General features: G+C 43.3%; 2 protein-coding genes across 4 annotated transcripts in view; one reads left to right on the top strand and one right to left on the bottom strand.

Moving 5' to 3' along the window:
- Positions 1-20,169, top strand: part of sphkap (SPHK1 interactor, AKAP domain containing) — a 124,014-nt gene extending 103,845 nt beyond the window's left edge. Inside the window, exons 11-13 of the mRNA XM_059986809.1 lie at positions 2,343-2,395; positions 2,483-2,667; positions 18,386-20,169. Of these exons, the coding sequence (XP_059842792.1) occupies positions 2,343-2,395; positions 2,483-2,667; positions 18,386-18,532 (385 nt within the window). The 3' untranslated portion in view covers positions 18,533-20,169. The remainder of the gene's footprint in view (positions 1-2,342; positions 2,396-2,482; positions 2,668-18,385) is intronic.
- The window catches only part of daw1 (dynein assembly factor with WDR repeat domains 1), an 89,979-nt gene that overhangs the window by 3,815 nt on the left and 58,946 nt on the right, over positions 1-27,218 (bottom strand). Inside the window, exon 14 of one of the 3 annotated variants that reach the window (XR_009506757.1) lies at positions 20,655-20,672. The exons of the other annotated variants lie outside the window; for them this stretch is intronic. The gene's annotated coding sequence lies outside the window, so the exon portion shown is untranslated. Of the gene's footprint in view, positions 1-20,654; positions 20,673-27,218 lie in introns of those variants that run through there. 3 annotated transcript variants of the gene reach the window in all.

The following is a 27,218-nucleotide window of genomic DNA, read 5'->3' as shown; positions in this document are numbered from 1 at the left end:
CCTCAGATCAATCTGGCCCTCATTGCATAACAAAAACCATGAGAACTTTCTTAACTGCTTTGAAATGTGTCATAGATGTTCGATTCTACTTGACCACAAGGATAGAAGATTATTTAACTCCAAGGCAATACTCAATAATTATGCATTAGCTTCCCAACGTACTTTGGAAGGGTAGCCAAACTTTAGCCTATGATAAAAATGTTTACATAGAGAAAGAGGGTGGATCAACCCCATAGGAACATTTAGATAAGATACAATGGAGAAATAATAACAAGGGGAAGCATTTCAGACATAGGAAGTTCAATATCAGTAAGTCTGAATAAGAGTACAAATTCAGATCAGCACATCTAGTTGCAAATCATCCTTGCAGCATTGATACAATTTCAACATCAACCTTGTTGAAATAGTATAGTTCCCTCAGCAATTCTCCATTTCTCTAGGAAATTAGGACTCTTTTTATGAGACGAAGCCATCATTGACTATTATTGGTTGCATGGTCTCATAAGTGCTGCCGAGCTACTTAAAGGGAGCCTCCTGGAATAGATACAAGCACAGCACATGGAACCATGATTAGGTAGATCCCTTTAAATATTTCTATTATTTTAACACCAACATCCTTGGCCCTTTCCCCATCCTCAAAGTCCCTATTGTGCCAATTCACTTTGAACCTGATCTCTCATCCTACCTTTCATTCAAGGCCCTAATATCTAGTTTCCAACCCTTTCTCATGGCTTAATATCTAGTCACAGTCCCATGCCTCGTTGAACCATGTCAGAATCTCTAAGTCCAAAGATGTCACTCTTCTAGCGTTCACACCTTTGAGCCACTCAAAGCCATAATGAAGTCTTAAATAATAGGCCCATTCTCTCCCTCCTCCAAGGCCTAGGCCAAAATTCACTGCATTTCCTCTTGTACTCCACACGTGCAAATATGTCATGAAATTTGTTGTTTTACGGCAGCAGTACAGTGCAAGATAAAAATTAGAAATAAATGAGCAGCGGAAAAGAGGAATAGTGAGGTAATGTTCATGGGCCATTCAGAAATCTGATGGCAGTAATGAGAAAAGGGCACAACAAGTACACTGCAGATGTTGGGGTCAAAGCAATACATACAACACACTGGAGGAACTCAGCAGGTCGGGCAGCATCAGAGAAAAGGGCATGTCCATGAGATGGTAGTGTATGTTCCAAATGATGAGGGTCTTAAATGATGGGTGGCACTTTTCTGAGGCACTGCTTCTTGAAAATATTTTCAATGGTGGGCTCTATGGAATTTTGCAGCATAATACTGCAACAAAATAGTTAAGGGTTTACCTTGAATCGTTTCTTCAGTTTCATCATTTTTATGTCTAACTGTGGATAAATCTTGGATTCTATTAATCATGGCCAAATCTAGGCTTCACCAAGACTCCATCTGGCTGGCAACAAATGCAGCAAACTTGGCCATATTACACTGGCGTCCTTCAAGCAAATCAGTGATACGGATTTTCAACAGCATTAATTTGTGCAGACTCCCATCCCAGAATACATTCATTCTCCTCTATCCATTTACTTACTCCATGACATGTAAACACATTACCCCCAATCCATTTGCTCTAAACATGGAAATCCTACAGTACAATACAGGCCCTTCAGCCCACAATGCTATTTAATAACCACTAGTGCGACTACTTATTGAGGGCCTTCTAGAAATGCAAGTACAACACATCTATTGATTCCTCTTTATTCACTCTGCTGAATCAAAAGCAGGACCAGAAAGGCAGCAGCTTTTGGGGCAGCACGGTAGCATAGTGATGAGCATAATTCTGTTACAGCACCAGTGCCTGTTCAGTTCCACTGCTGCCTGTAAAGAGTTTGTATATTCTCCCCATGCTGGTGTAGTTTTCTCTGGACCCTCCAGTTTCTTTCCACATTTGAGAGCATGATTTAGTAGGTTTATTAGTCACATAGGTGTAATTGGGCAAACAAGCTTGTTGGGCTGGAAGGGCTTTACAGTGCTGTCTTCTAAATACAAATAAGGAAATATAAGTTTTACTGCAACAGTCAATCAGCAGAGGATATGAAACCCAGATCACTCTGACTCAGATGCAATCAGACAGTTGGAATAATAAGTACAACTAAATTCTTCTTTGAATCTTTTGCTTTTACTTTTCATATAAAAAAAATCGAACATCCCAAAATTTTATCCTGTCTAAACTGTGAAACTGTAAGGGAATAGTCAGCTTTTCCTGTACAAAAGCTTACTATTTTGTACAGGAAGATGAGGCAAATCAAACGAGGCTTCATCTTCATCACTTTGCATAATATATTTCAAATAATCATGTTAGTTTTTTTTTGCACCAGTGAAATCATCAGTGAAAAGGACACAGTGAAAGAGAACCAAGAAAGTTTGGATGGTAAGGTTTATATTTTTGTTCAGAACAACACATTCTATCAATCATTTCACATCACGTGTAAATATATTGAATATTTTCTTCCCCAAGAAAATACATTGCAGATGGCAACTGGCACAATCAACTACCACATGGATTTTCTTGTGCTGAACTTTGACCTAAGCCCTGAATGTGTCGATTCCGAATTGAGAGCAATTTTACAGTGGATAGCAGCTTCAGAACTTGGTTTTCCGGTGATTTACTTCAAAAAATCTCAGGAAAATAGGATTCAAAAGGTAATTTCCTTTTTATTATTATTCGCTGTCACTTATAATACATCCTGTGACTTAGCAGTTCCACAAGTTTACAATTGCTGAGCAAAATAAAGTATAGAGAAATATAGAATTTTTTTCCACTTTGAAAGCAGTTTGCAAAAATGAATAAAAAATGACCACCCAGTGAAGTGATGATATAAGAACTACTTGCAGATAGAAAATCGGCCCTAAGTGAAAAACATGTTAGAGGTCAAAAAGAGAAGATGCTGGAAATAGTCTGCAGGTCAAACCATGTGCTTTTTAGTGAGATATTTTCAGCTTCTGCAGTTTTGATTTTCCTGTTGCAGTGTCAATTTCATTACAGTTGTACTGAAAGTAATTTTGGTCAAAAAATTCCAATATGTCTCTTATAGAAAGAGGCAATTATCTAAAAATTTCTTTGTTCAGTAGTCTTTATCACCTCTACACATATACAATAATAAAATGGTTCCCAGAGCGGAAAGCAATACAATTGTTTTCTTGATCAAATCACACCATTCTGACTATGGCACTTTCTATTATGCAGCTGGGCTACAAGCAGCATTGAAGAGTAATCCTTGTCCAAAAACAACCCCAATTCATGACGCTTTCTCTAACCCTTCAGCAATTTTCCCCACTGCATCAAGTTTAGAACCCCAAGGCCAGAAGTTCTCTCTTTTCCATCGTGTGCGACACAGTGCACCAGGAGCTCCCTTAGTGCAAAGCAGGTCCAATAATATTCTTTGGCCTTCCAGTACTAATACTGAATTTCAGAGCATTGATCACAGAGCCAAAATATGAGACTGTGGCGACCCATTTCCTGGCACATCCGAACCGGCTCACAATTAGATAGCCTACGGGGGTTTGCGAGCACAGAGCTTTGGAGCCTCTGTGCCACGGGGGGCAGGTCGAGAGAGGCTTAAAAGTGAGGCTGAGGATTTCGAATAAAGTTTTTCCTTCGACTGCAGTTACCGACTCCGTGTCGTAATTTTAGCGCTGCGTGTAGCACACCGCTACAATTGGTGACCCCGACGGTCCAAACGATTTTTGGACCAGAAATGACCGACGCCGCCTCTGTTCATGCGGTTTCATTGAAACTGCCGGGTTTCTGGACACAGCGCCCGAACCTATGGTTCCAGCAAGCCGAAGCCCAATTCCACATTCGCCAGATCACCTCAGAAGACACCCGCTACTACTACGTGGTGAGCTCCCTCGACCAGGACACAGCGGCCCAGGTCGCGGAGTTCGTACAGTCACCCCCGGCAGACGGCAAGTACATGGAATTCAAAGCCCTGCTCCTCAGGACTTTCGGACTCTCACGGCGCGAGCTGGCTGCCCGTTTACTGCACCTGGATGGCTTGGGCGACAGACCTCCTTCGGCTTTAATGAATGAGATGTTGTCTCTCGCCGACGGACACACACCCTGCCTCATGTTTGAGCAGGCATTCCTGGAGCAGCTGCCCAAGGACATACGCCTGCTGCTGTCCAACGCGGATTTCAGTGACCCCCGGAAGGTGGCAGCCCGGGCGGACTTGCTGTGGAATGCCAAAAAGGTGAGTGGGGCGTCCATCGCACAGATCTCCCAGCCACGCTCCCGGCAGCAAACCAGTCCAGGCCCGGCCGCAGAGCCCGCCAACCCCCGGCCCAATGAACACTAGTGCTTCTACCACCAGCGGTGGGGCGCAGAAGCCCGCCGTTGTCGCCCGCCCTGCAAGTTCCCGGGAAACGCCAGGGCCAGCCGCCGCTGATGGCTACGGCGGCTGGCCATCGGGATAGCCTCCTGTATGTGTGGGATAGAAGGTCGGGACGCTGGTTTTTGGTCGATACTGGGGCTGAGATCAGTGTTTTACCTCCGACGAGTTACGACACCCGCAGCAGGGCACCGGGTCCCCCCCTGAGGGCCGTGAATGGCAGCACAGTAAGAACCTATGGCACCCGTCAGGTGCAGCTACAGTTCGGCTCCAGCCAGTTCACGTGGGACTTCACACTGGCCGCCATAGCCCAACCGCTTCTGGGTGCGGATTTTTTGAGAGCTCACAGGCTACTGGTCGACCTGCCCAGGAAGAGACTGGTACACGCCGAGACCTTTCAGACATTCTCCCTGGGTGCAGCCCAGTTGCCAGCCCCTCACCTCGGCTCCATCACGCTGTCCGACAACAACTTCACCAGGGTCCTGGCGGATTTCCCATCGGTTCTGGCACCGCAGTTCACAGCGGCCATGCCCAGGCACGGCGTACAGCACCACATCCCGACCCAGGGACCACCCCTCCACGCCCACGCTCGGCGGCTTCCCCCGGACAAGCTCCGACCGGCGAAGGAGGAGTTCCAGAGGATGGAGGAATTGGGGATCATCCGGCGGTCCGACAGCCCTTGGGCCTCCCCCCTGCACATGGTGCCCAAAGCGACGGGAGGCTGGAGACCGTGCGGCGACTACCGCAGGCTGAACGAGGCTACCACACCGGACCGCTACCCTGTGCCGCACATTCAGGACTTTGCAGCAAACCTGCACGGCGCACGGATCTTCTCCAAGGTAGACCTCGTCCGAGGGTACCATCAAATCCCGATGCATCCTGACGACGTCCCCAAAACGGCTCTCATCACCCCATTTGGCCTTTTCGAGTTCCTCCGCATGCCGTTCGGCCTGAAGAATGCCGCACAGATGTTCCAGCGGTTAATGGACGCGGTGGGACGGGACCTGGACTTCGCGTTCATCTATTTGGATGACATCCTCATAGCCAGCAGCAGTCGTCAGGAGCATCTGTCCCACCTCCGTCAACTCTGCCCCCGACTGAGTGAGTACGGTCTTACAATCAACCCCGCCAAATGCCAGTTCGGACTCAATACCATTGACTTCCTGGGCCACAGGATTACTAAAGACAGGGCAACCCCTCTGCCCGCTAAGGTAGATGTGGTCCGCCACTTTCCACGACCCACCAAGATCAAAGGCCTTCAGGAATTCGTAGGTATGGTCAATTTCTACCGCCGCTTCCTCCCTTCAGCTGCCCGGATCATGCGCCCCTTGTTCGCCCTGATGTCGGGTCCGAGCAAGGACATTACCTGGGACGAGGAGTCCGCCGCCACTTTCGTTCAAACGAAGGAAGCTTTGGCGAACGCCGCGATACTAGTACATCCCAGAATGGACGCCCCTACCGCCCTCACAGTGGACGCATCTAACACGGCAGTCGGTGGGTTGCTGGAGCAACTCATCGCAGGTTGCTGGCAACCCCTGGCGTTTCTCAGCAAACACCTGCGGCCACCCGAGCTCAAGTACAGTGCTTTCGACCGGGAACTGTTGGCGCTCTACCTGGCAATCCGGCATTTCAGGTACTTCCTAGAAGGTCGGCCCTTCACCGCGTTCACGGACCACAAACCGCTTACCTTTGCGTTTATGAAAGCGTCCGACCTCTGGTCGTCCCGCCAGCAACGCCACCTGTCCTACATCTCTGAATACACGACGGATGTCCGGCACGTCTCGGGTAAGGACAATGTCGTGGCGGATGCGCTCTCTCGCCCTACCGTTCATGCCCTTTCCCAAGGGGTAGACTTTGAGGCACTGGCAGAGGCGCAGCAGGCGGATGAGGAGATTCCAAGTTACAGAACCGCAGTCTCCGGTTTGCAGCTCCAGGACCTCCCCGTGGGCCTGGGTGAGAGGACCCTACTCTGTGACGTCGCCACCGGCCAGCCCCGTCCCGTCGTCCCGACAGCCTGGCGGCGCCGTGTTTTCGACTCCATTCATAACTTGGCACATCTCTCCATCCGGACAACTGTCCGGATGGTTTCCAGCAGGTTCGTTTGGCACGGACTCCACAAACAGGTCAGTGAATGGGCCAAAACGTGCATGCACTGCCAGACGGCCAAGGTGCAGCGGCACACCAAAGCCCCACCGCAGCAGTTCCATCCTGCCCACCGGCGTTTCGACCACATTCATGTGGATATCGTGGGCCCCCTGCCAGTGTCGCGCAGAGCGCGGCACCTCCTGACTATCGTGGACCGGTTCACGAGATGGCCAGAGGCGGTCCCGCTCACCGACACCACCTCCGAATCTTGCGCCCGAGCCCTGATCGCCACCTGAATATCTCGCTTTGGTGTACCGGCCCACATTACCTCCGACAGAGGCACCCAGTTCACCTCCAGCCTGTGGTCAGCTATGGCCAGCCTTTTGGGGACTCAGCTGCACCACACCACTGCCTACCACCCACAGTTGAACGGGCTAGTGGAGCGTTTCCACCGTCACCTGAAGTCGGCCCTCATGGCCCGCCTGCGAGGAGCCAACTGGGCGGACGAGCTTCCCTGGGTCCTACTCGGCATCCGCACAGCGCCCAAGGACAACCTGCACGCCTCGTCGGCCAAGTTGGTATACGGCGCGCCCCTGGTCGTCCCCGGGGAGTTCCTACCAGCCCCACGGGGGCAAGAGGAAGATCCCGCAGCAGTCCTGGGCAGACTACGCGAGAAGCTCGGTAACCTGGCCCCCATACCCACTTCACAGCACGGGCGGCACCCGACCTGCGTACCCAAAGACCTACAGAACTGTAAGTTTGTGTTTGTATGAAGGGGTGGGCATCGGCCACCGCTGCAGCGGCCATACGAGGGGCCGTTTATGGTGCTCCGGAACAACGGGTCCACGTTCGTGCTGGACGTTGGGGGGAAAGGGGAGGTTTTCACTGTGGACCACCTCAAACCGGCCCATGTGGACCTAGCGCAACCGGCCGAGTTTCCGGCACCTCGGCGCAGAGGCCGACCTCCCAAGCAGGTTCTGGCCCAGACTGTGGACATTGGGGGGTGTATCGCCGGTTCTGGCAGGGGGTTATGTGGCGACCCATTTCCTGGCACATCCGAACCGGCTCACAATTAGATAGCCTACGGGGGTTTGCGAGCACAGAGCTTTGGAGCCTCTGCGCCACGGGGGGCAGGTCGAGAGAGGCTTAAAAGTGAGGCTGAGGATTTCAAATAAAGTTTTTCCTTCGACTGCAGTTACCGACTCCGTGTCTTAATTTTAGCGCTGCGTGTAGCACACCGCTACAAGACAATTAATTAATATGGCTCTGCAAGAAGGATGAACTTCAAAGCTAATGAGAGTCCATTATTGAGGATGAGGTTTTTGGTTACTTGGAGGCACATGATAAAATAGCTCAAAGTAAGCAAGGTCTCCTTCAGAGGAAATCTTGCCTGTCAAATCTGTTGGAATTCCTTGAAGAAATAACAGGGAAGTTAGACAAAGGAGGGTCAGTAGATATTAAACATGAGGAAATCTGCACATGCTGGAAATTCAAGCAACAACACACACAAAGTCCTTTGTCCTGACGAAGGGTCTCAGCCCGAAACATCGACAGCGCTTCTCCCTGTCGATGCTGCCTGGCCTGCTGTGTTCTACCAGCATTTTGTGTGTGTTGTTGTCAGTAGATATTGTTTATTTGGATTTTCAGAAAGCCTTTGTCTAGGTACTTCATATTTGGCTGCTTACAAGATTAAAGCCTGTGGTATTATAGGAGAGATACCAGCATAGGTAAAAGATTGGCTGACTGGCAGGAGGCAAAGAGTGGAAATAAAGGGGGCTTTTACTGGTTGGGTGCTGCTAACTAACAGAGATAGTGAATCTGTGGAATTCATTGACGGTTGTGGAGGCTGTGGTGAACTACATATACCTGTCTGGACACGCCCCCTGCTGACTGCTCCTGTGGCTCCTCCCACAGACCCCTGTATAAAGGCAGTTGAGGCCTGAGCCCGGCCTCTCAGTCTCCAGGATGTAGTATGGTGGTCAACCACTGCTTGTTCCTTCTTCCAGTCAATAAAAGCCAATATCTCGCCTTTACGTCTCAGAGTGAGTTATTGATGGTGCATCAGAGGCCAAGTAATTGGGCATGTTTAAAGCAGAGGTTGATAGACAATAGACAATAGATGCAGAAGTAGACCATTCGGCCCCTCGAGTCTGCACCGCCATTCTGAGATCATGGCTGATCATTCACTATCAATACCCAGTCCCTGCCTTGTCCCCATATCCCTTGATTCCCCTATCCATCAGATATCTATCTAGCTCCTTCTTGAAAGCTTCCAGAGAATTGGCCTCCACCGTCTTCCGAGGCAGTGCATTCCACACCTCCACAACTCTCTGGGAGAAGAAGTTTTTCCTCAACTCTGTTTTAAATAACTGACCTCTTATTCTCAATCCATGCCCTCTGGTACTGGACTCTCCCAACATCTGGAACATATTTCCTGCCTCAATCCTATCAAATCCTTTAATTATCTTAAACGTTTCAATCAGATCCCCTCTCAATCTCCTCAATTCCAGTGTGTACAAGCCCAATCTCTCTGCGTAAGACAGCCCTGCCATCCCAGGAATCAACCTAGTGAATCTACGTTGCACTTCCTCAATTGCCAGAATGTCCTTCCTTAAACCTGGAGACCAAAACTGTACACAATATTCCAGGTGTGGTCTCACCAGGGCCCTGTACAAATGCAAAAGGACATCCTTGCTCTTGTACTCAATTCCCCTTGTAATAAAGGCCAACATTCCATTTGCCCTCTTCACTGCCTGTTGCACTTGCTCATTCACCTTCATTGACTGATGAACTAGGACTCCTAGGTCTCTTTGCATTTCTCCCTTACCTAACTCTACACCATTCAGACAATACTCTGCCCTCTTGTTCCTGCTTCCAAAGTGGATAACTTCAAATTTATTCACATTGAATGACATCTGCCAAGTATCTGCCCACTCACCCAGCCTATCCAAGTCTCCCTGTATTCTCCTAACGTCCTCTTCGCATGTCACACTGCCACCCAGTTTAGTATCGTCAGCAAACTTGCTGACATAAATCGTAAAGAGCTGTGGTCCCAATACAGAGCCCTGTGGTACCCCACTAGTCACCTCCAGCCAGTCCGAGAAACACCCATTCACTGCTACCCTTTGCTTTCTATCTGCCAACCAGTTTTCTATCCATGTTGAAACCCTGCCCCCAATGCCATGAGCTCTGATTTTACTCACCAATCTCCTATGTGGCACCTTATCGAATGCCTTCTGAAAATCTAGGTACACTACATCCACTGGCTTACCCTCGTCTAACATCCTTGTTACACCCTCAAAAAACTCCAACAGATTAGTCAAGCATGATTTGCCCTTGGTAAATCCATGCTGGCTCGGCCTAATCCTATTACTGCCATCAAGATATGCCACTATTTCATCCTTAATAATGGACTCAAGCATCTTCCCCACGACTGATGTTAGGCTAACAGGGCGATAGTTCTCCATTTTCTCCTTCCCTCCCTTCTTGAAAAGTGGGATAACATTAGCCACTCTCCAATCTTCAGGAACTGATCCTGAATCTAAGGAACATTGGAAAATGATTACCAATGCATCCGCAATTTCCTGAACCACCTCTTTTAGAACCCTCGATGCAGACCATCTGGACCCGGGGATTTATTAGCCTTCAGTCCTACCAGTCTACTCATCACAGTTTCTTTCCTAATGTCAATCTGTCTCAATTCCTCTGATATCTTATGACCCTGGCCCATCCATACATCTGGGAGATTGCTTGTGTCCTCCCTGGTGAAGACAGATCTAAAGTACACATTAAATTCTGTTGCCATTTCCCTGTTTCCCATAACAATTTCTCCCAATTCATTCTTCAAGGGGCCAACATTGTTCTTAACTATCTTCTTTCTCTTCACATAGCTAAAAAAGCTTTTGCTATCCCCTTTTATATTCCTGGCTAGACTGAGCTCATACCTGATTTTTTCTCTTCGTATTGCTTTTTTAGTTAAGATCTGCTGTTCCTTAAAACTTTCCCAATCATCTGTATTCCCACTCATCTTAGCCTTGTCATATTTCTTTTTCTTTAATGCTATACAATCTCTGACTTCCTTTGTCAACCACTGTGGCCCCTTCCCCCTCTTTGAATCCTTCCTTCTCATTGGAATGAACTGCTTTTCTATCTTTTGTATTATCCCCAAGAATATCTGCCACTGCTGATCCACTGTCTTTCCTGCCAGGGCATCCGCCCATTTAACTTTGGCCAGCTCTTCCCTCATGGCTCTGTAGTCTCCTTCATTTAATTGCAACACTGACACCTCTGATCTGCCCTTATCCCTCTCAAATAGTAGATAAAAACTTAGCATGTTATGATCACTACTTCCTAATGGCTCCTTTACTTCAAGATCACTTATCAATTCCTGTTCATTACACATCACCAAGTCCAAAATAGCCTCGTTCCTGGTTGGCTCAAGCACAAGCTGTTCCAAAAATACATCCCTTAGACACTCCACAAACTCCCTATCCTGGGGTCCAGCACCTACCTGATTCTCCCAGTTCACCTGCATGTTGAAATCTCCCATAACGACTGCATTACCTTTAGCACATACCAATGTTAACTCCCTAATCAACTTGTACCCAATATCCACGCTACTGTTTGGGGGCCTGTATACAACACCCATTAGGGTCTTTTTACCCTTACTGTTCCTCAGCTCAATCCACACAGACTCTACTTCCCCTGTTCCTAAGTCACCCCTTGCTAAGGACTGAATCTCATTCCCCACCAACAGGGCCACCCCACCCTCTCTTCCCATATTTCTGTCTCTATGATAACACGTATACCCTGGTACACTCAATTCCCAGGCCTGATCCCCTTGCAGCCATGTCTCCGTTATCCCAACAATATCGTAGTTCCCCATTTTCATCTGAGCTTCAAGCTCATCTGTCTTATTTCTGACACTACGCGCATTCAAGTATAGAATTCTTAGCCCATTCCTCCTCTCTTTACTTAAAACACTGTCTATTGTACCTAACCCGGCTCCTTGAACTTCCATCGGGCTAATTGCACCTTGAATTTTGATGACCATCTCAAGATCACCCAAACCTTCTACACATTTAACCCCATGCTCCTTCTGACCAACCCTCTGTACATGTAACTTTTCCAACACATGTTCTGTCTCACCTTTCTCCTTTACACAATTAATATTTGGGAAACGTGTATTCCCCACCTGTCCCTTATCCTTCATCATATCATCTTCTCTCGTATTCTGGATCCCTGCCCCCTGCACATCTAGTTTAAACCCCCCCGAGCAGCACTGGCAAACATTCCTGCAAGAATGTTAGTGCCCCTCCAGTTCAGATGTAGACCGTCCCTTCGAAACAGATCCCAAAGTCCCTGGAACAAAGACCAATTATCCAAAAACCTGAACCCTTCCTTCCTGCACCATGCTCTCAGCCTCGTATTAATGTGCATAATCATTCTATTCTTCGCCTCACTCACACGTGGCAAAGGTAGCAATCCTGAGATTGTCACCCTGGAGGTCCTGCCTTTCAGCTTCACTCCTAACTCCCTGAACTCTCTAAGCAGGACCCCCTCACTCACCTTACCTACATCATTGGTCCCTACATGGACCACTACATCTGGGTTCATGCCCTCGTTCTCAAGAATAGCCTGTACCCGATCTGAGATGTCCCGGACCCTGGCACCAGGGAGGCAACATACCATCCGAGACTCCCGATCTGCCCCACAAAATCTCCTATCTGCCCCCCTGACTACAGAATCCCCTAAAACTATCGCTCTCTTCTCTTCCCTCCTCCCCTTCCTAGTTGAGGGTTCAACCTCTGTGCCAGAGGCAGGACCACTACAACTCATTCCTGGTAGGTCATCCCCATCAACAGTATCCAGTATGGTATACTTATTGTTAATGGGAATGGCCGCAGGGGTGCTCTGCTCTCTCTGACTGCTCCCCCTGCCTCTCTGGACCGTCACCCATCTGCCTACTTCTTGGATTTTTGGTGTGACTACCTCCTGATAACTCCTATCTATCTCTGCCTCTGCCTCTCGAATGATCCGTAGTTCATCCAGCTCCCGCTCCAACTCCCTAACTCGGGCTGATAGGTTCTAGCCTAGTCAGCGCGTTAAGCATTACAGGGAATGGGGCTGAGAGGGACAATAAATCAGCCATGATGAAATAGGAGAGCAGGCTCGATGGGCTGAATGACCTAATTCTGCTCCTACCTCATATGGTCTTATGACCAATTTGTTTAGATTTTTTAATTCTTCTCAGGAGGTTGGTGAACTGCTCCTGTTGCATCAGAAAATGTGACAGCATCTTTGTACATAGTTTTACACTTATTTAAAACTTAAACAATCTCTTTCAAAAGATAATTGGCAGGTCAGCTTTTTTGAACTACACAGTGTAGCCAAATTCATAGATTATAGTAATTTTAGACATTGAAGCAGAAATAGATAGTTTTGCCCATCACATATCATAAAACATGGTTGATTTTTTTTTAACATTAGTAACTGTCCTACATTAAATTCAATACCTAAATCTGTAAGGCATGCAGACTCAAGTGACACTTTTAATACCAGCTCAAAACCAATGTATTTAACCTTGCTTTTAACTAACATCTTTTTGTACTTGATTTTCATGTTTGCACTTTATCCCATTGTAAGACACTTCGAACTACATCGTCTGTGTGAAATGTGTTCTATAAATATGTTTTTATTATGGAAAGCATCCATAAACAGCAAGAGCTAATTCATTTGTCAATTGAATTATCTGATATGGAAGGTAGATCCAAGGTCTTTACAAACGCTATTCTTCTTCAGCTAGTGGTATAGAATCTTCTACATGAGCCAAATTTAGAGATTATGGTAATTTAAGACATTGAAGCAGAAACAGATAATTCTGCCCACCACATACCATAAAACATGGCTGATTTTTTACCTTAGTAACACTTTCTTGCACTAAAATCATATCTTTGTTTCTCTTGATATCCAAAAGTATTTTCCACCTTTACCCTATATACTCTGCAACTGAGCCTCTGCAGTCCTTTTGGGTACTGATCATTTGCCTGAAGAAATTTCTTCTCATTTCAGTCATTTATTTTGACAGTTCCAAGCCCAGCCAGCAGTGACAACATAATTGCAACTTGCCTGTCAAGACCTATTAAGAAACTTGGATGTTTCAATGGGATTACTTCTCTTTCCTTAAAAAGTATAGAGAGTATAGTTCCAATCTGTTTCATCTCTTTTCACAGGACAAACCACCCCACCCCCACCGCCATCTCAAGACTTTCATTAAATCTTGTTAAATCTTTATTGCACATGGTCAATCAGCATCCTGTACATCTGGGTGCATTATACCAGTGTATGAATAAATAGCATAAGATATGGTTACTCCTGTACTTAATGCCTCTTCAAATAAAGACTTACATGCATTTTTTTTCCTAATCTCTTGCTGTGTTTACGCATTAACGCGATGATTCTGATACACAATCAGGACCCCTGCACAACAACACCATTCAATCATTTACTATTTAAAAATACACTGACCTTCTACTTCTTCAAATATATTGGATATTTTTACATTTTTCACCAATATAAACCATCTGGTCATATCCACATCTATTGATTTGGCCTATCTATAGCTCCCTGAAGCCTCTCTGTAACCTCCTTATTATCCGCATTGCCACCCAGCTTTGTAATATCAGCCACTTGACTAGAATACACTTAGTCTTCTCATCCAAATCATTTATATAGAATGTTAACAACATTAATCCTTACAGAATCACACTAATCACAGACTCGTAAGTCAATGACACATATATTCTTCTCCATCCATTAAACAAACCAGTCATACCCATGCAAGTGTATTAACACTAATCCCATAGACTCTAATGTTATTTAATAACCACTTGTGCTGCCTTTCATTAAGGGCTTCCAAAAATGCAATTACAGCTCATCTATTGGTTTCACGCTATATATCCTTCTAGCTACAAACACATAAATCATAAAGGGAAACCTCTGAAAACAATATTTAAAGATCAAGCAAGAGCAGATATTGAACCCAGAACTCTCAGCTTAGATGCAATCAGACAGTTAGATGATTAAATACAATTACATTCTCCTCTAAATTTTTCCCTTGTATTTTTAATACAATAACAATGAAAAATCAAAAACTTAATCATAAGTCTAAATTTTTTTTTGGAGTCTGGATGGTCTTGGCCTGAAATGTCGATTGTTTACTCCCATCCATAGATGCTTCCTGATCTGCTGAGCTCCTCCAGGACATTGTGTGTATTGCTCTAGATTTCCAGCACCTGCAGTACCTCATGTCTATAAGCTATTGCTTTGATGTTCTTTATCTAAACCATAATTTCTGATTGGCAATAAATATATTTATTATCTTAGTATGTACTCACCTTTGTATCTCCACAGTTTTGTCCATTCTTCACAAGATGTGGGTCAAATTGTCCATAAGAATCATACACCAAGACTCACTCTTAAAATTTCCTTTCCTGACAGAATAAGATGTCTCAGCTTTCTATGCACTCCTTCCTCAAGAATACAGTAAAAAGTGACAGTTTGGGTACCAAACTTCCCCTGATTTTATGATTAAAAATTGGAGTTACTTGAAAATTGCATGAGAATCTTGTAAGGAAACTCCATCGCCTTACTATTTATTACTATCACAATTGTCTCACTTACACCATCTTTTGTGCAAATGGAAGTATATCTATTTCAATTGATCTTAACAATGCAAGTGGGAGAAGGTGGTTAACACTCTCAAAGTTCAAAATAAATTTATTATTAAAGTACATATATGCCACCATATGCAAACCTGAGATTCATTTCTCTGCAATTGTACAGAATATGATACATTATATATATTCAGAGAAATGGTACTGATATACCTCAATCAGTACTGAGACTATCAGTGAAAAGTGATCATATAATACTATTGATATCACTTGCACTATGTTTTGTAGCCTCTACCTCCACTGTGAGAAAGGAAGATGTTGTATGGCTTGACTGAATGCTGTACCAGGAACAAACTTAATGTCTCTGCATTTGATTGAGTTTTTTGAGGAAGTAATGAAGGTGATTGACAAGGATAGGGAAGTGGATGTTGTCTTTTCTGGACTTGAAGCATTTGACAAGGCCCCTTATGGACCAAATGGACAAGTCACATTTGTTTTAGACTGGGTAAGTTAGATACATGTCATTGAGTGGTCGGCTCTGTATAGAACCAAAAGAAATAGGAGAGAAATTAAATGGTTTTTTTGCACCTGTATTTACTAAGGAAACTGGAATGGAGTCTATGGAAACAAGTCAAACAGGTAGGGAGGTATACAGTTAAAGAGGAGGAGGTGCTTGCGGTCTTGAGGCAAATCAGAATAGATAAATCCCCAGGACCTGACAGGATATTCCCTCAGACCTTGAAGGAGACTAGTATTGAAATTACAGGGGCCCTGGCAGAAATACTTAAAATGTCGATATCCACGGGTCAAGTGCCAGAGGATTGGAGGATAGCTCATGTAGTTCCATTGTTTAAAAAAGGCTCAAAAAGTAAGCCATGAAATTATAGGCCGGTAAGTTTGACATCAGTAGTAGGTAAATTATTGGAAAAAATACTAAGAGATAGGATCTGCAAGTATTTGGATAGACAGGGACTTATTAGAAAAAGTCAGCATGGCTTTGTGCATGGTAGATTATGTTTAACCAATCTATTAGAGTTTTTCGAGGAAGATAGCAGGAAAGTGGATGAAGGGAAGGCAGTGGATGTTGTATACATGTACTTCAGCAAGGTCTTTGACAAGGTTCCGCATGGGAAGTTAGTTAGGAAGATTCAGTCGCTAGGTATACATGGAGAGGTAGTAAATTGTATTGGAATTAAATTAAATGTAATTTATTTAATTAATTAAATAACAATTAAATTGTTCAATGGAAGAAGCCAGAGAGTGGTAATGGAGGATTGCTACCCTGAGTGGAGGCCTGTGTGCCACAGGGATCAGTGCTGGGTCCATTGTTATTTGTCATCTATTCCAATGATCTGGATGATAATGTGGCAAATTGGATCAGCAAATTTGCTGATGATACGAAGATTGGAGGTGTAGTGGACAGTGAGGAAGGTTTTCAAAGCTTGCAGAGAGATTTGGACCAGTTAGAGGAACAGGCTGAAAAATGGCAGATGGAGTTTAATGTGAGGTATTGCACTTCGGAAGGTCAAACCAAGGTAGAGCATACAAAGTAAATGGTAGGACACTGAGGAGTGCAGTAGAACAGAGGGATCTGGGAGTACAGATACATAATTCCCTAAAAGTCACAAGTAGATAGGGTTGTAAAGAGAGCTTTTGGTACATTGGCCTTTATAAATCAAAGTATTGAGTATAAGAGTTGGAATGTAATGGTGAGGTTGTACAAGACATTGGTGAGACCAAATTTGGAGTATTGTGTGCAGTTTTGGTCACCTAATTACAGGAAGGATATTAATAAGGTTGAAAGAGTGCAGAGAAAGTTTACAAGGATGTTGCCGGGACTTGAGAAACTGAGTTACAGAGAAAGGTTGAATAGGTTAGGACTTTATTCCCTGGAGTGTAGGAGAATGAGGGGTGATTTGATAAAGGTGTATAAAATTATGATGGGTATAGATAGAGTGAATGCAGGCAGGCTTTTTCCACTGAGGCTAGGGGAGAAAAACAACCAGAGGTCATGGGTTAAGGTGAAGGGGGAAAAGTTTAAAGGGAACATTGGGGGGCTTCTTCACGCAGAGAGTGGTGGGAGTGTGGAATAAGCTGCCAGGTGAAGTGGTGAATGCAGGCTCACTTTTGACATTTAAGAAAAATTTGGACAGGTATATGGATGAGAGGGGATTGGAGGGATATGGCCCAGGTGCAAGTCAGTGGGATTAAGCAGAAAAATGGTTCGGCACAGCCAAGAATGGCCAAAAGGCCTGTTTCAGTGCTGTAATGTTCTATGGTTCTAACTTTGATTATTTTCTCTGGAGGGGAGTCCTGATAGAAGTATATAAAATTAACAGAGAGAAAGATAAGGTAGGGAGCCAGAGTCTTTTTCTGAGGGCAGAAATATCAAATACCAGAGGGCATAGCTTTCAGGAGAAAAAGGGAAATCGTGCAAGGCAAGATTTTTTTAAACAGAGTGAGTGGCAGATGCCTGGAATGTGTGAAGGAAAGCAGTTGGTAGAAGCAAATACAAGAACAATGTTTAAACAGACACATGAATATGCAGAAAATAGTGATATGGGCCATATGTCGGCAGCTGGGATTAGTTACATTGGCATCATGGTGGCTGGAAGGCCCTTTGCTGTGTTGTACTGCTCCGTGTTTTAGATACTTCTGTATTTTTCACAGAGACCTTAGTGTTCTCTATTACATGTCTTGTAAACACAAGGGTGTCCATGGTGTGGAACAATCTAAAGTCTTCCTGTATGTTCTAGGAAAGAGCTTATACTGTCCTCTACCCTAATTGTACTTGTCATTGATTTGTTTACTTTCAGACTCTCCAAAACTGACTGCTAACCAAGTTTTCACGATCTATACTTATATAGAAATTAATCATCTACACTGTTCATCCTTTTCCACACATACTCAAAGAGAAAAATAAGAATCACCTCTGCATGTATCATCATGGAATTTCCCAATGCGTGATGAAAAAGCAATTAAAAAAACACTTCAGAACAACACAAAAATAATTGACTGATATGATTTTTAACTGAAATTGTTAAGGGACGTATATAATTGCAAATCCCTTCTTTACTTGATAGTCAGGTAAACAAGTATGCAGATGAAAAATAATCAGAACAACTGCAAATGTAGAAAACAGAAATTAAAACATAGTGTTAACAGCATGATTATAAATTCTGTATAAAAGCTATTATATAGGGTACATTCTCTTTTCAGTTCAATATAGAAGGCAAGAGTACAATAACCAATTTCTTGGTTTGGATTCAGTTCTTAGATGTTATCCACTTCGCTGACCAGAAAGCCTGGAAGCTCAAAGACCTGTTTCTTGCAATCATACAGTTCTGTGAACTACAAGAAGAGGGAGGAAGGCTTCCAACATGCAGTCTGTTTGACTGGCTCCTTGAACTTGGCTAAATATTAACTCGTATTTTTATCATGTAGGTAGAAAGAAATAGTATTCAGTTTGAAACTCTTTGACACTGGAGTTAATTTGTATGAATATTTTAAAGCCAGGATGTGATTTTTGAAGTGACTAATCAAAAATTAGCTGGGTCACACCAAATTATACTGTATACAAGATGTGAAACCAGCAGTTTGATGTATGTTAAAGAAGAATTTGTTATATCTACCCAAGATATGGAATCCCTGCCATGTAATAATTGCAGAGTTGATGCGACCATTGTTTAAATGTGGATAAATATGTTATTTCATCACCAAAGCAGTCTCACTGTTGCAGTGGAGACACAGTGTATGTACTTTTCAATTTAAGTGTATGAGAGCTTTCACAATTCAAATCTACAGTCAAAGCTGAATACATTATCTTTTATCTGATCTGTACTGTACATGTGAAGATGAAGACACTGACATTCACAAGCCATATAGCATCAGACAAGCCTGTACCGTATATGTAAATTTGTGTGGCATGTATTTGAGCAGATTTGGATAGACTTACTAAAATTGTACATTGGATGTACAGCAAGCTTGTTTGTCTGAACATCCAACCTTTCAGTTAGTGAACAGTTTCAGACAGCTGCCTACAAATTATTTTAAGGTACAGGTGCTGTTTACTCTGCTAAAATACTCACACAGTATTAGTTCAAACATTAGAATGTAATAGAAAAAAATGCTGCATATCCAAATCAAAACTTTTGCCAAGTTAGTGCTACCTAGCTAGTACTAAAATGGTTTCACTCTTTGGCAGCACAAACAAATTAAAGAGAATTACTCCAGTTGGACACTGCATAAAATAATTCTGAAATTTATTGAAACTAGTCCAGTATGATAAATGAAAGGAGTATAACAACAGGAATTTTTGCAGGGGAATACTTAAGAGATAGCAGAATTGTTGTCAGCAGTTTCTTTTAGGTCCAATAATTTATTTACTTTCAAAATAATGCCATTCTTCTGAAATATCAAATTTTTAAAAGCACAAGCAAGAGGGGAACCTTAGCATACACCACTAGTAAAGATATTTAAAATATTGTATTTCATTAAAACAAATATTTGAGGTAAAATAATTGGATTTTGTATAAAATACATGGGTTTATTTGTAATACTTATTTCCAGTTACTTTGCTAGATATAGTCACATATTTTTTCCTGAGAATTTATTATGGTGCCCTGGCTAAGACAGTGAAATAGATTTAAAAATATGCACATGAAATTGCCACTCAATTCTTGTTTGGATTTAGTGCTCTACCACAAACTAAATGTGGTAATACTTTCTGGATTACTATTAGAACTTTGTATGAAACCAAACTATGTTAATGTTATTTCATGAAAATGACTCATACTGTATTTATTCACAATAAACATTGATGAAAAGTGTCAGGACTGGATTTGTCCCTCTGAGCCCCAAAGTTCTTTCTATTTTCTCCTCTGCCAATGATAACATTGAAAACAATTTTCTTTTGCTAGTCTTGTTAGAAGGAAGGCAGACGGTCATGTCATGAAGATTGACATGAATACTGTGATCATATTAATTTAATTGAATTTAATGTTAACATTATAAGCATCATAACAATCAACCTGATGGTCTTGAAAATTTTCAGGTTCTGATTTGACCAGGAAGATACTCTGCATCTACACAAATTATGGCAGTGGCACAGTTTGGAATATCCAAACCCAAGCAGTTTCCAGTTCTAGTCCAGAATACTGAAAACTTGTAACTGCCTATCCCATGATATAATGTAGCTAGGATCAGCATTGGATACTGTATTTTCAAACGTATGAAGGAACGGGAGCGTGCATGTGCATAGAAGAAAAACTAAGTTAGCTTCTGTGCTGAAGAAAAATAGTATAATAAAAATAAGTATAACATTTTGGTATATACTTGATTAACAGCAATACCCACCGGACATGTACAATGATTTTTTTTTCGGTGCAGCCAAGCCTTATACAAACTTCTCCAATTAAAAATCAGATGGAATGGCTACTCCACAAACATCCACAGATGCTGGAAAACACAAAAAATGCTGGAGGAACTCAGCAGGCCAGGCAGCATCTATGGAAAGGAACAATCAGTTGAAGTTTCGGGCCAAGACCCTTCATCAGGACTGGAAAAAAAAAGAGAAGTCAGAGTAAGAACATAGAAAGAGGGGAGGAAAAAGTACAAGGTGGTAGGTGAAAGGCGAAACTGGGGAAGTGGGGTAGAGAATGAAGTAAAGAGCTGGTAGGTTGATTGGTGAAGAAGATACAGGTCTGAAGGAGGTGGAATCTGATAGGGGAGGACAAAAGACCATGAAGAAAGGGAAGGAGGAAGAGCACCAGAGGGAGGTGATGGCAGGTAAGAAAAAGGTGAAAGAAGAAACAGGAATGGTGAAGGGGGGGGCAATTTCTGAATTTTTGAGAAACCGATGTTCATGCCATCAGATTGAAGGCTACCCAGATATAAAGTGTTGCTCCTCCAAACTGAGTGTGGTCTCATCGCAGCAGTAGAGGAGGCCACAGACTAACATGTTGGAATGGGAATGAGAAGTTAAATTTAATTAGGAGGCTACAAGGAGATTCATCTTTTTCTGACAGAGTGTAGGTGTTCGGCGAAGTGGTCTTCCAATCCACTGCAAGTCTCACCGATATATGAGAGGCCATGCCGGCAGCATCGGATACAGTAGATGACCCCCACAGACTCAGAGGTGAAGTGTTGCTTTACCTGCAGGATTATTTGTGGCCCTGAATGGGAGGAGCTGTAGGGGTGGCTACTTGTTCTGCCTGCAAGGATAAGTACCAGGAGGGATGAGTGAACAAGGGTGTCACGTAGGAAGCAATCCCTGCAGAAAGTGGAGGGGGGAAGATGTGCTTGGTGGTGGTGGGATCCTGTTGGAGGCGGTAGAAGTTACAGAGAATTACTTGCTGGACATATTGGCTAATGGGGTGTTAGGTGAGGACAAGAGGAACTCTATCCCTGGTATTGCCCAACACCCTCCCGGTTTAGAAACATAGAAAACCTATAGCACAATACAGGCCCTTCAGCCCACAATGCTGTGCTGAACATGTACTTATTTTAGAAAATACGTAGTGTTACCCATAGCCCTCTATTTTTCTGAGCTCCATGTACCAATCCAGGAGTATATTAAAAGATGCTATCATATCCGCCTCTACCACCATCGCCGGCAGCCCATTCCATGCACTCACCACACTCTGAGTAAAAAAACCTACCCCTGACATCTCTGTACCTATTTCCAAGCACCTTAAAACTGTCCTCTCTCGGGTTAGCCATTTCAGTCCTGGGGGAAAACCTCTGACTATCCACACAATCAATGCCTTTCATTATCTTATACACCTCTATTGGGTCACCTCTCATCCTCCATTGCTCCAAGGAGAAAAGGCCAAGTTCACTCAAGCTATTCTCATCAGACGTGCTCCCCAATCTAGGCAATGTCCTTGTAAATCTCCTCTGCACATTTTCTATATTTTTCATATCCTTCTTGTAGTGAGGTGACCAGAACTGAGCACAGTACTCCAAGTGGGGTCTGACCAGGATCCTATAAAGCTGTAACATTACCTCTTGGCTCTTAAACTCAATCCCATGGTTGATGAAGGCCAATGCACCATATGACTTCTTAACCACAAAGTCAACCTGTGCAGCAGCTTTGAGTGTCCTATGGGCTCTGACCCCAAGATCCCTCTGATCCTCCACACTGCCAAAAGTCTTGCCATTAAAACTATATTCTACCATCATATTTGACCTACCAAAATGAACCACCTCACACTTATCTGGGTTGAACTCTATCTGCCACATCTCAGTCCAGTCTTGCATCCTACCGATGTACCACTATAACACCTGACAGCCCTCTACACTATCCACAACACACCCTGTTAGAATGATTTCTAGGTTTAGGTTATTTACATTTAGGAAATGGCTTTGGCTACCAGTCTTCTGACCCTTGATAATATATTGTGGATTTATTTTGGAACAATGCATTTCCCTAAAGCTGTGAATCCCAGTCCACAGACGAAGGTGTGAAGCTTGCATGTAGTTTCAAAAAAAGCATTATCTATACATTGTAAATATGGAATTGTCCTTTGTGTATAGCAAATAAAGATCAAGCCCCAAGTTGGGTCAGCAGACCTTTCCACCGATACCTGCTGTACCTGTTTTTGTGGAATAAAGAAGCTGCTTTGTATGCACTAATAACTCTCACTTCGGTGATTTCACTCACACAACAACACCCCCAACCATTGTGTCATCAGCAAATTTCCTAACCTATCCCTCCACTCCCTCATCCAGGTCATTTATAATAAACACGAAGAGAAGGGTCCCGGAACAGATCCCTGAGGCACTGGCCTCCATGCAGAATATGACCGTCTACAACCACTCTTTGCCTTCTGTGAGCAAGCCAGTTCTGGATCCACAAATCAATGTCTCCTTAGATCCCATTCCTCCTTACTTTCTCAATAAGCCTCGCATGGGGTACCTTATCAAATGCCTTGCTGAAATCCATATACACTACATCTACTGCTCTACCTTCATCAATGTATTTAGTCACATCCTCAAAAAAGTCAATCAGGCTCATAAGGCATGACCTGCCTTTCACAAAGCCATGCTGACTATTCCTAATCATATTATGCCTCTCCAAATGTTAATAAATCCTGCCTCTCAGGATCTTCGCCATCAACGTACCAACCACTGAAGTAAAATTCACTGGTCTATAATTTCCTGAACTATCTCTACTCCCTTTCTTGAATAAGGGAACAACATCTGCAACCCTCCAATCCTCCAGAACCTCAACTGTCTTCATTGATGATGCAAAGATCATTGCCAGAAGATCAGCAATCTCCTCCCTTGCCTCCCACAGTAGCCTGGGGTATATCTCATCCAGTCCTGGTGACTTATCCAACTTGATGCTTTCCAAAAGCTCCAGCACATCCTCTTTCTTAATATCTACATGGTCAAGCTTCCTCTGTAAGTCATCCGTACAATCACTAGGGTCCTTTTCCATAGTGAATACTGAAGCAAAGCATTCATTAAGTACCTCTGCTATCTTCTCTGGTTCCATACACACTTTTACATTGTCACATTTGATTGGTCCTATTCTCTCACGTATTAACCTTTTGCTCTTCACACACTTGTAGAATGCTTTGAGGTTTTCCTTAATTCTGCTCACCAAGGCATTCTCATGGCCCCTTCTGGCTCTCCTAATTTCATTCTTTTTTTTAAAATTAATTTTCTAACAGAGAAAAATTACAAATCAGAGGATAAGTTTTGGCAAACACATAATACAAAAGACATAAAAATAACAAAAAATATATACTGTCAAGGTCAATTAGATATAATGTTAGGCTGTTGTATATAGTATATAAACAGGAAACCACAACTGCTCTTGACAAGTCATAAAAAAAAGACTGGTAATTTTATTAATAAGAAGAGGGAAAAAAACTGCTAAACTAACCTAAAACAAAAACAAAAGAAAAGATTGGGCAGTCCATTTGAGGATAAAATTAGAAAAAAAGAAAAAAGAAAACATCCTTCCAGTCACCTCCAAACCTTCGCGGATAAGGAAAATTTTTCCTTAAAAAAATAAAAAAGAATTAAAAAAATTAAATCATATGAAAATATTGAATAAAAGGTCGCCAGACTTGCTCAAAGTTAAAATATGTGTCAAACGTCCAGCTTCTAATCTTCTCCAAACTTAAACAGGACATAATGGAGGAGAACCAGTTAAAAACAGTAGGTTCATTCTTAAGCTCCTTCCTGCTGGCCTTATAATTTTCTAGATCTCTATCATTACAGGTTTTTTTCAAGCTTTTGTAAGCTTTTCTTTTCTTCTTGACTAGATTTACAACAGCCTTTATACACCACGGTTCCTGTACTCTACCATCCTTTTCCTGTCTTACTGGAACATACCTATACAGAACGTCACACAAATATCCCCTGAACATCCGTCACACAAATATCCCCTGAACATCTGCCACATTTCTGCTGTACATTTCCCTGAGAACATCTGTTCCTAATTTTTACTTCCAAGTTCCTACCTGATAGCTTTATATTTCCCCTTACTCCAATTAAACACTTTCCTACCTTGTCTGTTCCCATCCCTCTCCAATGCTATGGTAAATGAGATAGAATTATGATCACTATCTTCAAACTGCTCTCCCACCGAGAGACCTGACATCTGACATAGAATCAGGGGATGTAGAGTCAGTATGGATAGAACTGAGAAATTCTAAGGGTAGAGAGACCCTAATGGGAGTTATCTACAGGCCCCCAAACAGCAGTCTGGATGTAGGGTGTAAGTTGAATGAAGAGTTAAAATTGGCATGTTGCAAAAGTAATGATACAGTTGTCATGAGGGATTTCAACATGCAGGTAGACTGGGAGAATCAGAATGATACTGGACCCCAAGAAAGGGAGTTTGTGGGTTCTTAGAACAGCTGGTACTGGAGCCTACCAGGGAGAAGCCAATTCCAGATTTAGTGTTGTGCAATGAACCAGATTTGATCAGGGACCTCGAGGTAAAGGAACCATTAGGAGTTAGTGACCATAATATGATATGTTTTAACCCACAATTTGAGAAGGAGAAGGGAAAATTAGATGTGTCAGTATTACAGTTGAACAAAGGGAACTATGGAGCTATGAGGGAGGAGCTAGCTAAAGTTCAATGGAACAATACCCTAGCAGGGAAGACAGTGGAACAACAATGGCAGGTATTTCTGGGAATAATGCAGAAGGTGCAGGATTGGTTCATTCCAAAGAGGAAGAAAGATCCTAAGGGAAGTAAAGGGTGGCCGTGGCTGACAAGGGAAGTAAAGGGTAGTATAAAAATAAAAGAGAAGAAGTATAACATAGCAAAGATGAGCAGGAAACCGGAGGACTGGGAAGCTTTTAAAGAGCAAAAGAAGGTAACAAAAAAGGCAATACGCCAAGAAAAAATGAGGTACGAAGGTAAACTAGCCAAGAATATAAAGGAAGATAGTAAAAGCTTCTTTAGGTATGTGAATAGCAAAAAAATAGTTAAGACCAAAATTGGACCATTGAAGACAGAAACGGGTGAATTTATTATGGGGAACAAGGAAATGGCAGACGAGTTGAACAGGTATTTTGGATCTGTCTTCACTAGGGAAGACACAAACAATCTCCAGATGCAATAGTGGCCAAAGGAACTAGGGTAAAGGATGAAATGAAGGAAATTTGTATTAGGCAAGAAACGGTGTTGGATAGACTGTTGAGTCTGAAGGCTGATAAGTCCTCGGGACCTGATGGTCGGCATCCCAGGGTACTTAAAGAGGTGGCTCTAGAAATCGTGGACACATTGGTAATCATTTTCCAATGTTCTATAGATTCAGGAACAGTTCCTGCTGATTGGAGGGTGGCTAATGTCGTCCCACTTTTCAAGAAAGGAGGGAGAGAGAAAACAGGGAATTATAGACCGGTTAGCCTGACGTCAGTGGTGGGAAAAATGCTGGAGTCAATTATAAAAGAGGAAATTACGACACATTTGGATAGCAGTAGAAGGATCAGTTCGAGTCAGCATGGATTTATGAAGGGAAAATCATGCTTGACTAATCTTCTGGAGTTTTTTGAGGATGTAACTATGAAAATGGACAAGGGAGAGCCAGTGGATGTAGTGTACCTGGACTTGCAGAAAGTTTTTGATAAAGTTCCACATAGGAGATTAGTGGGCAAAATTAGGGCACATGGTATTGGGGGCAGAGTGCTGACATGGATTGAAAATTGGCTGGCTGACAGGAAACAAACAGTAGTGATTAACAGGTCCCTTTCGGAATGGCAGGCTGTGACCAGTGGGGAACCGCAAAGTTCAGTGCTGGGACTGCAGCTGTTTAAAATATACATTAATGATTTAGATGAAGAGATTAAAAGTAACATTAGCAAATTTGCTGATGACACAAAGCTGGGTGGCAGTGCGAAATGTCAAGAGGATGTTATGAGAATGCAGAGTGACTTGGACAGGTTGGGTGAGTGGGCAAATGTATGGCAGGCGCAGTTTAATGTGGATAAATGTGAGGTTATCCACTTTGGTGGCAAGAACAGGAAGGCAGATTACTATCTAAATGGAGTCAAGTTAGGAAAAGGGGAAGTACAACGAGATCTAGGTGTTCTTGTACATCAGTCAATGAAAGCAAGCAGGCAGTGAAGAAAGCTAATGGCATGCTGGCCTTTATAACAAGAGGAATTGAGTATAGGAGTAAAGAGGTCCTTCTGTACAGGGCCCTGGTGAGACCCCACCTGGAGAATTGTGTGCAGTTTTGGTCTCCAAATTTGAGGAAGGACATTCTTGCTATTGAGGGAGTGCAGCGTAGGTTCACAAGGTTAATTCCTGAATGGCGGGACTGTCATATGTTGAAAGATTGGAGCGACTGCGCTTGTATACACTGGAATTTAGAAAGATGAGAGGGGATCTAATTGAAACATATAAGATTATTAAGGGATTGGACACACTGGAGGCAGGAAGCAGGTTCTCGCTGATGGGTGAGTCCAGAACTAGAGGCCACAGTTTAAGAATAAGGGGTATGCCATTTAGAACAGAGATGCGGAAAAACTTTTTCACCCAGAGAGTGGTGGATATGTGGAATGCTCTACCCCAGAAGGTAGTGGAGGCCAAGTCCCTGGATGCATTCAAGAGAGAGTGAGATAGAGCTCT

Source organism: Hypanus sabinus, chromosome 2, assembly GCF_030144855.1.
Source record: "Hypanus sabinus isolate sHypSab1 chromosome 2, sHypSab1.hap1, whole genome shotgun sequence".
Taxonomy (NCBI): Eukaryota; Metazoa; Chordata; class Chondrichthyes; order Myliobatiformes; family Dasyatidae; genus Hypanus; species Hypanus sabinus.
The sequence above is the reverse complement of the archived record's forward strand: the minus strand, read 5'-3'. Positions and strand labels throughout refer to the sequence as shown.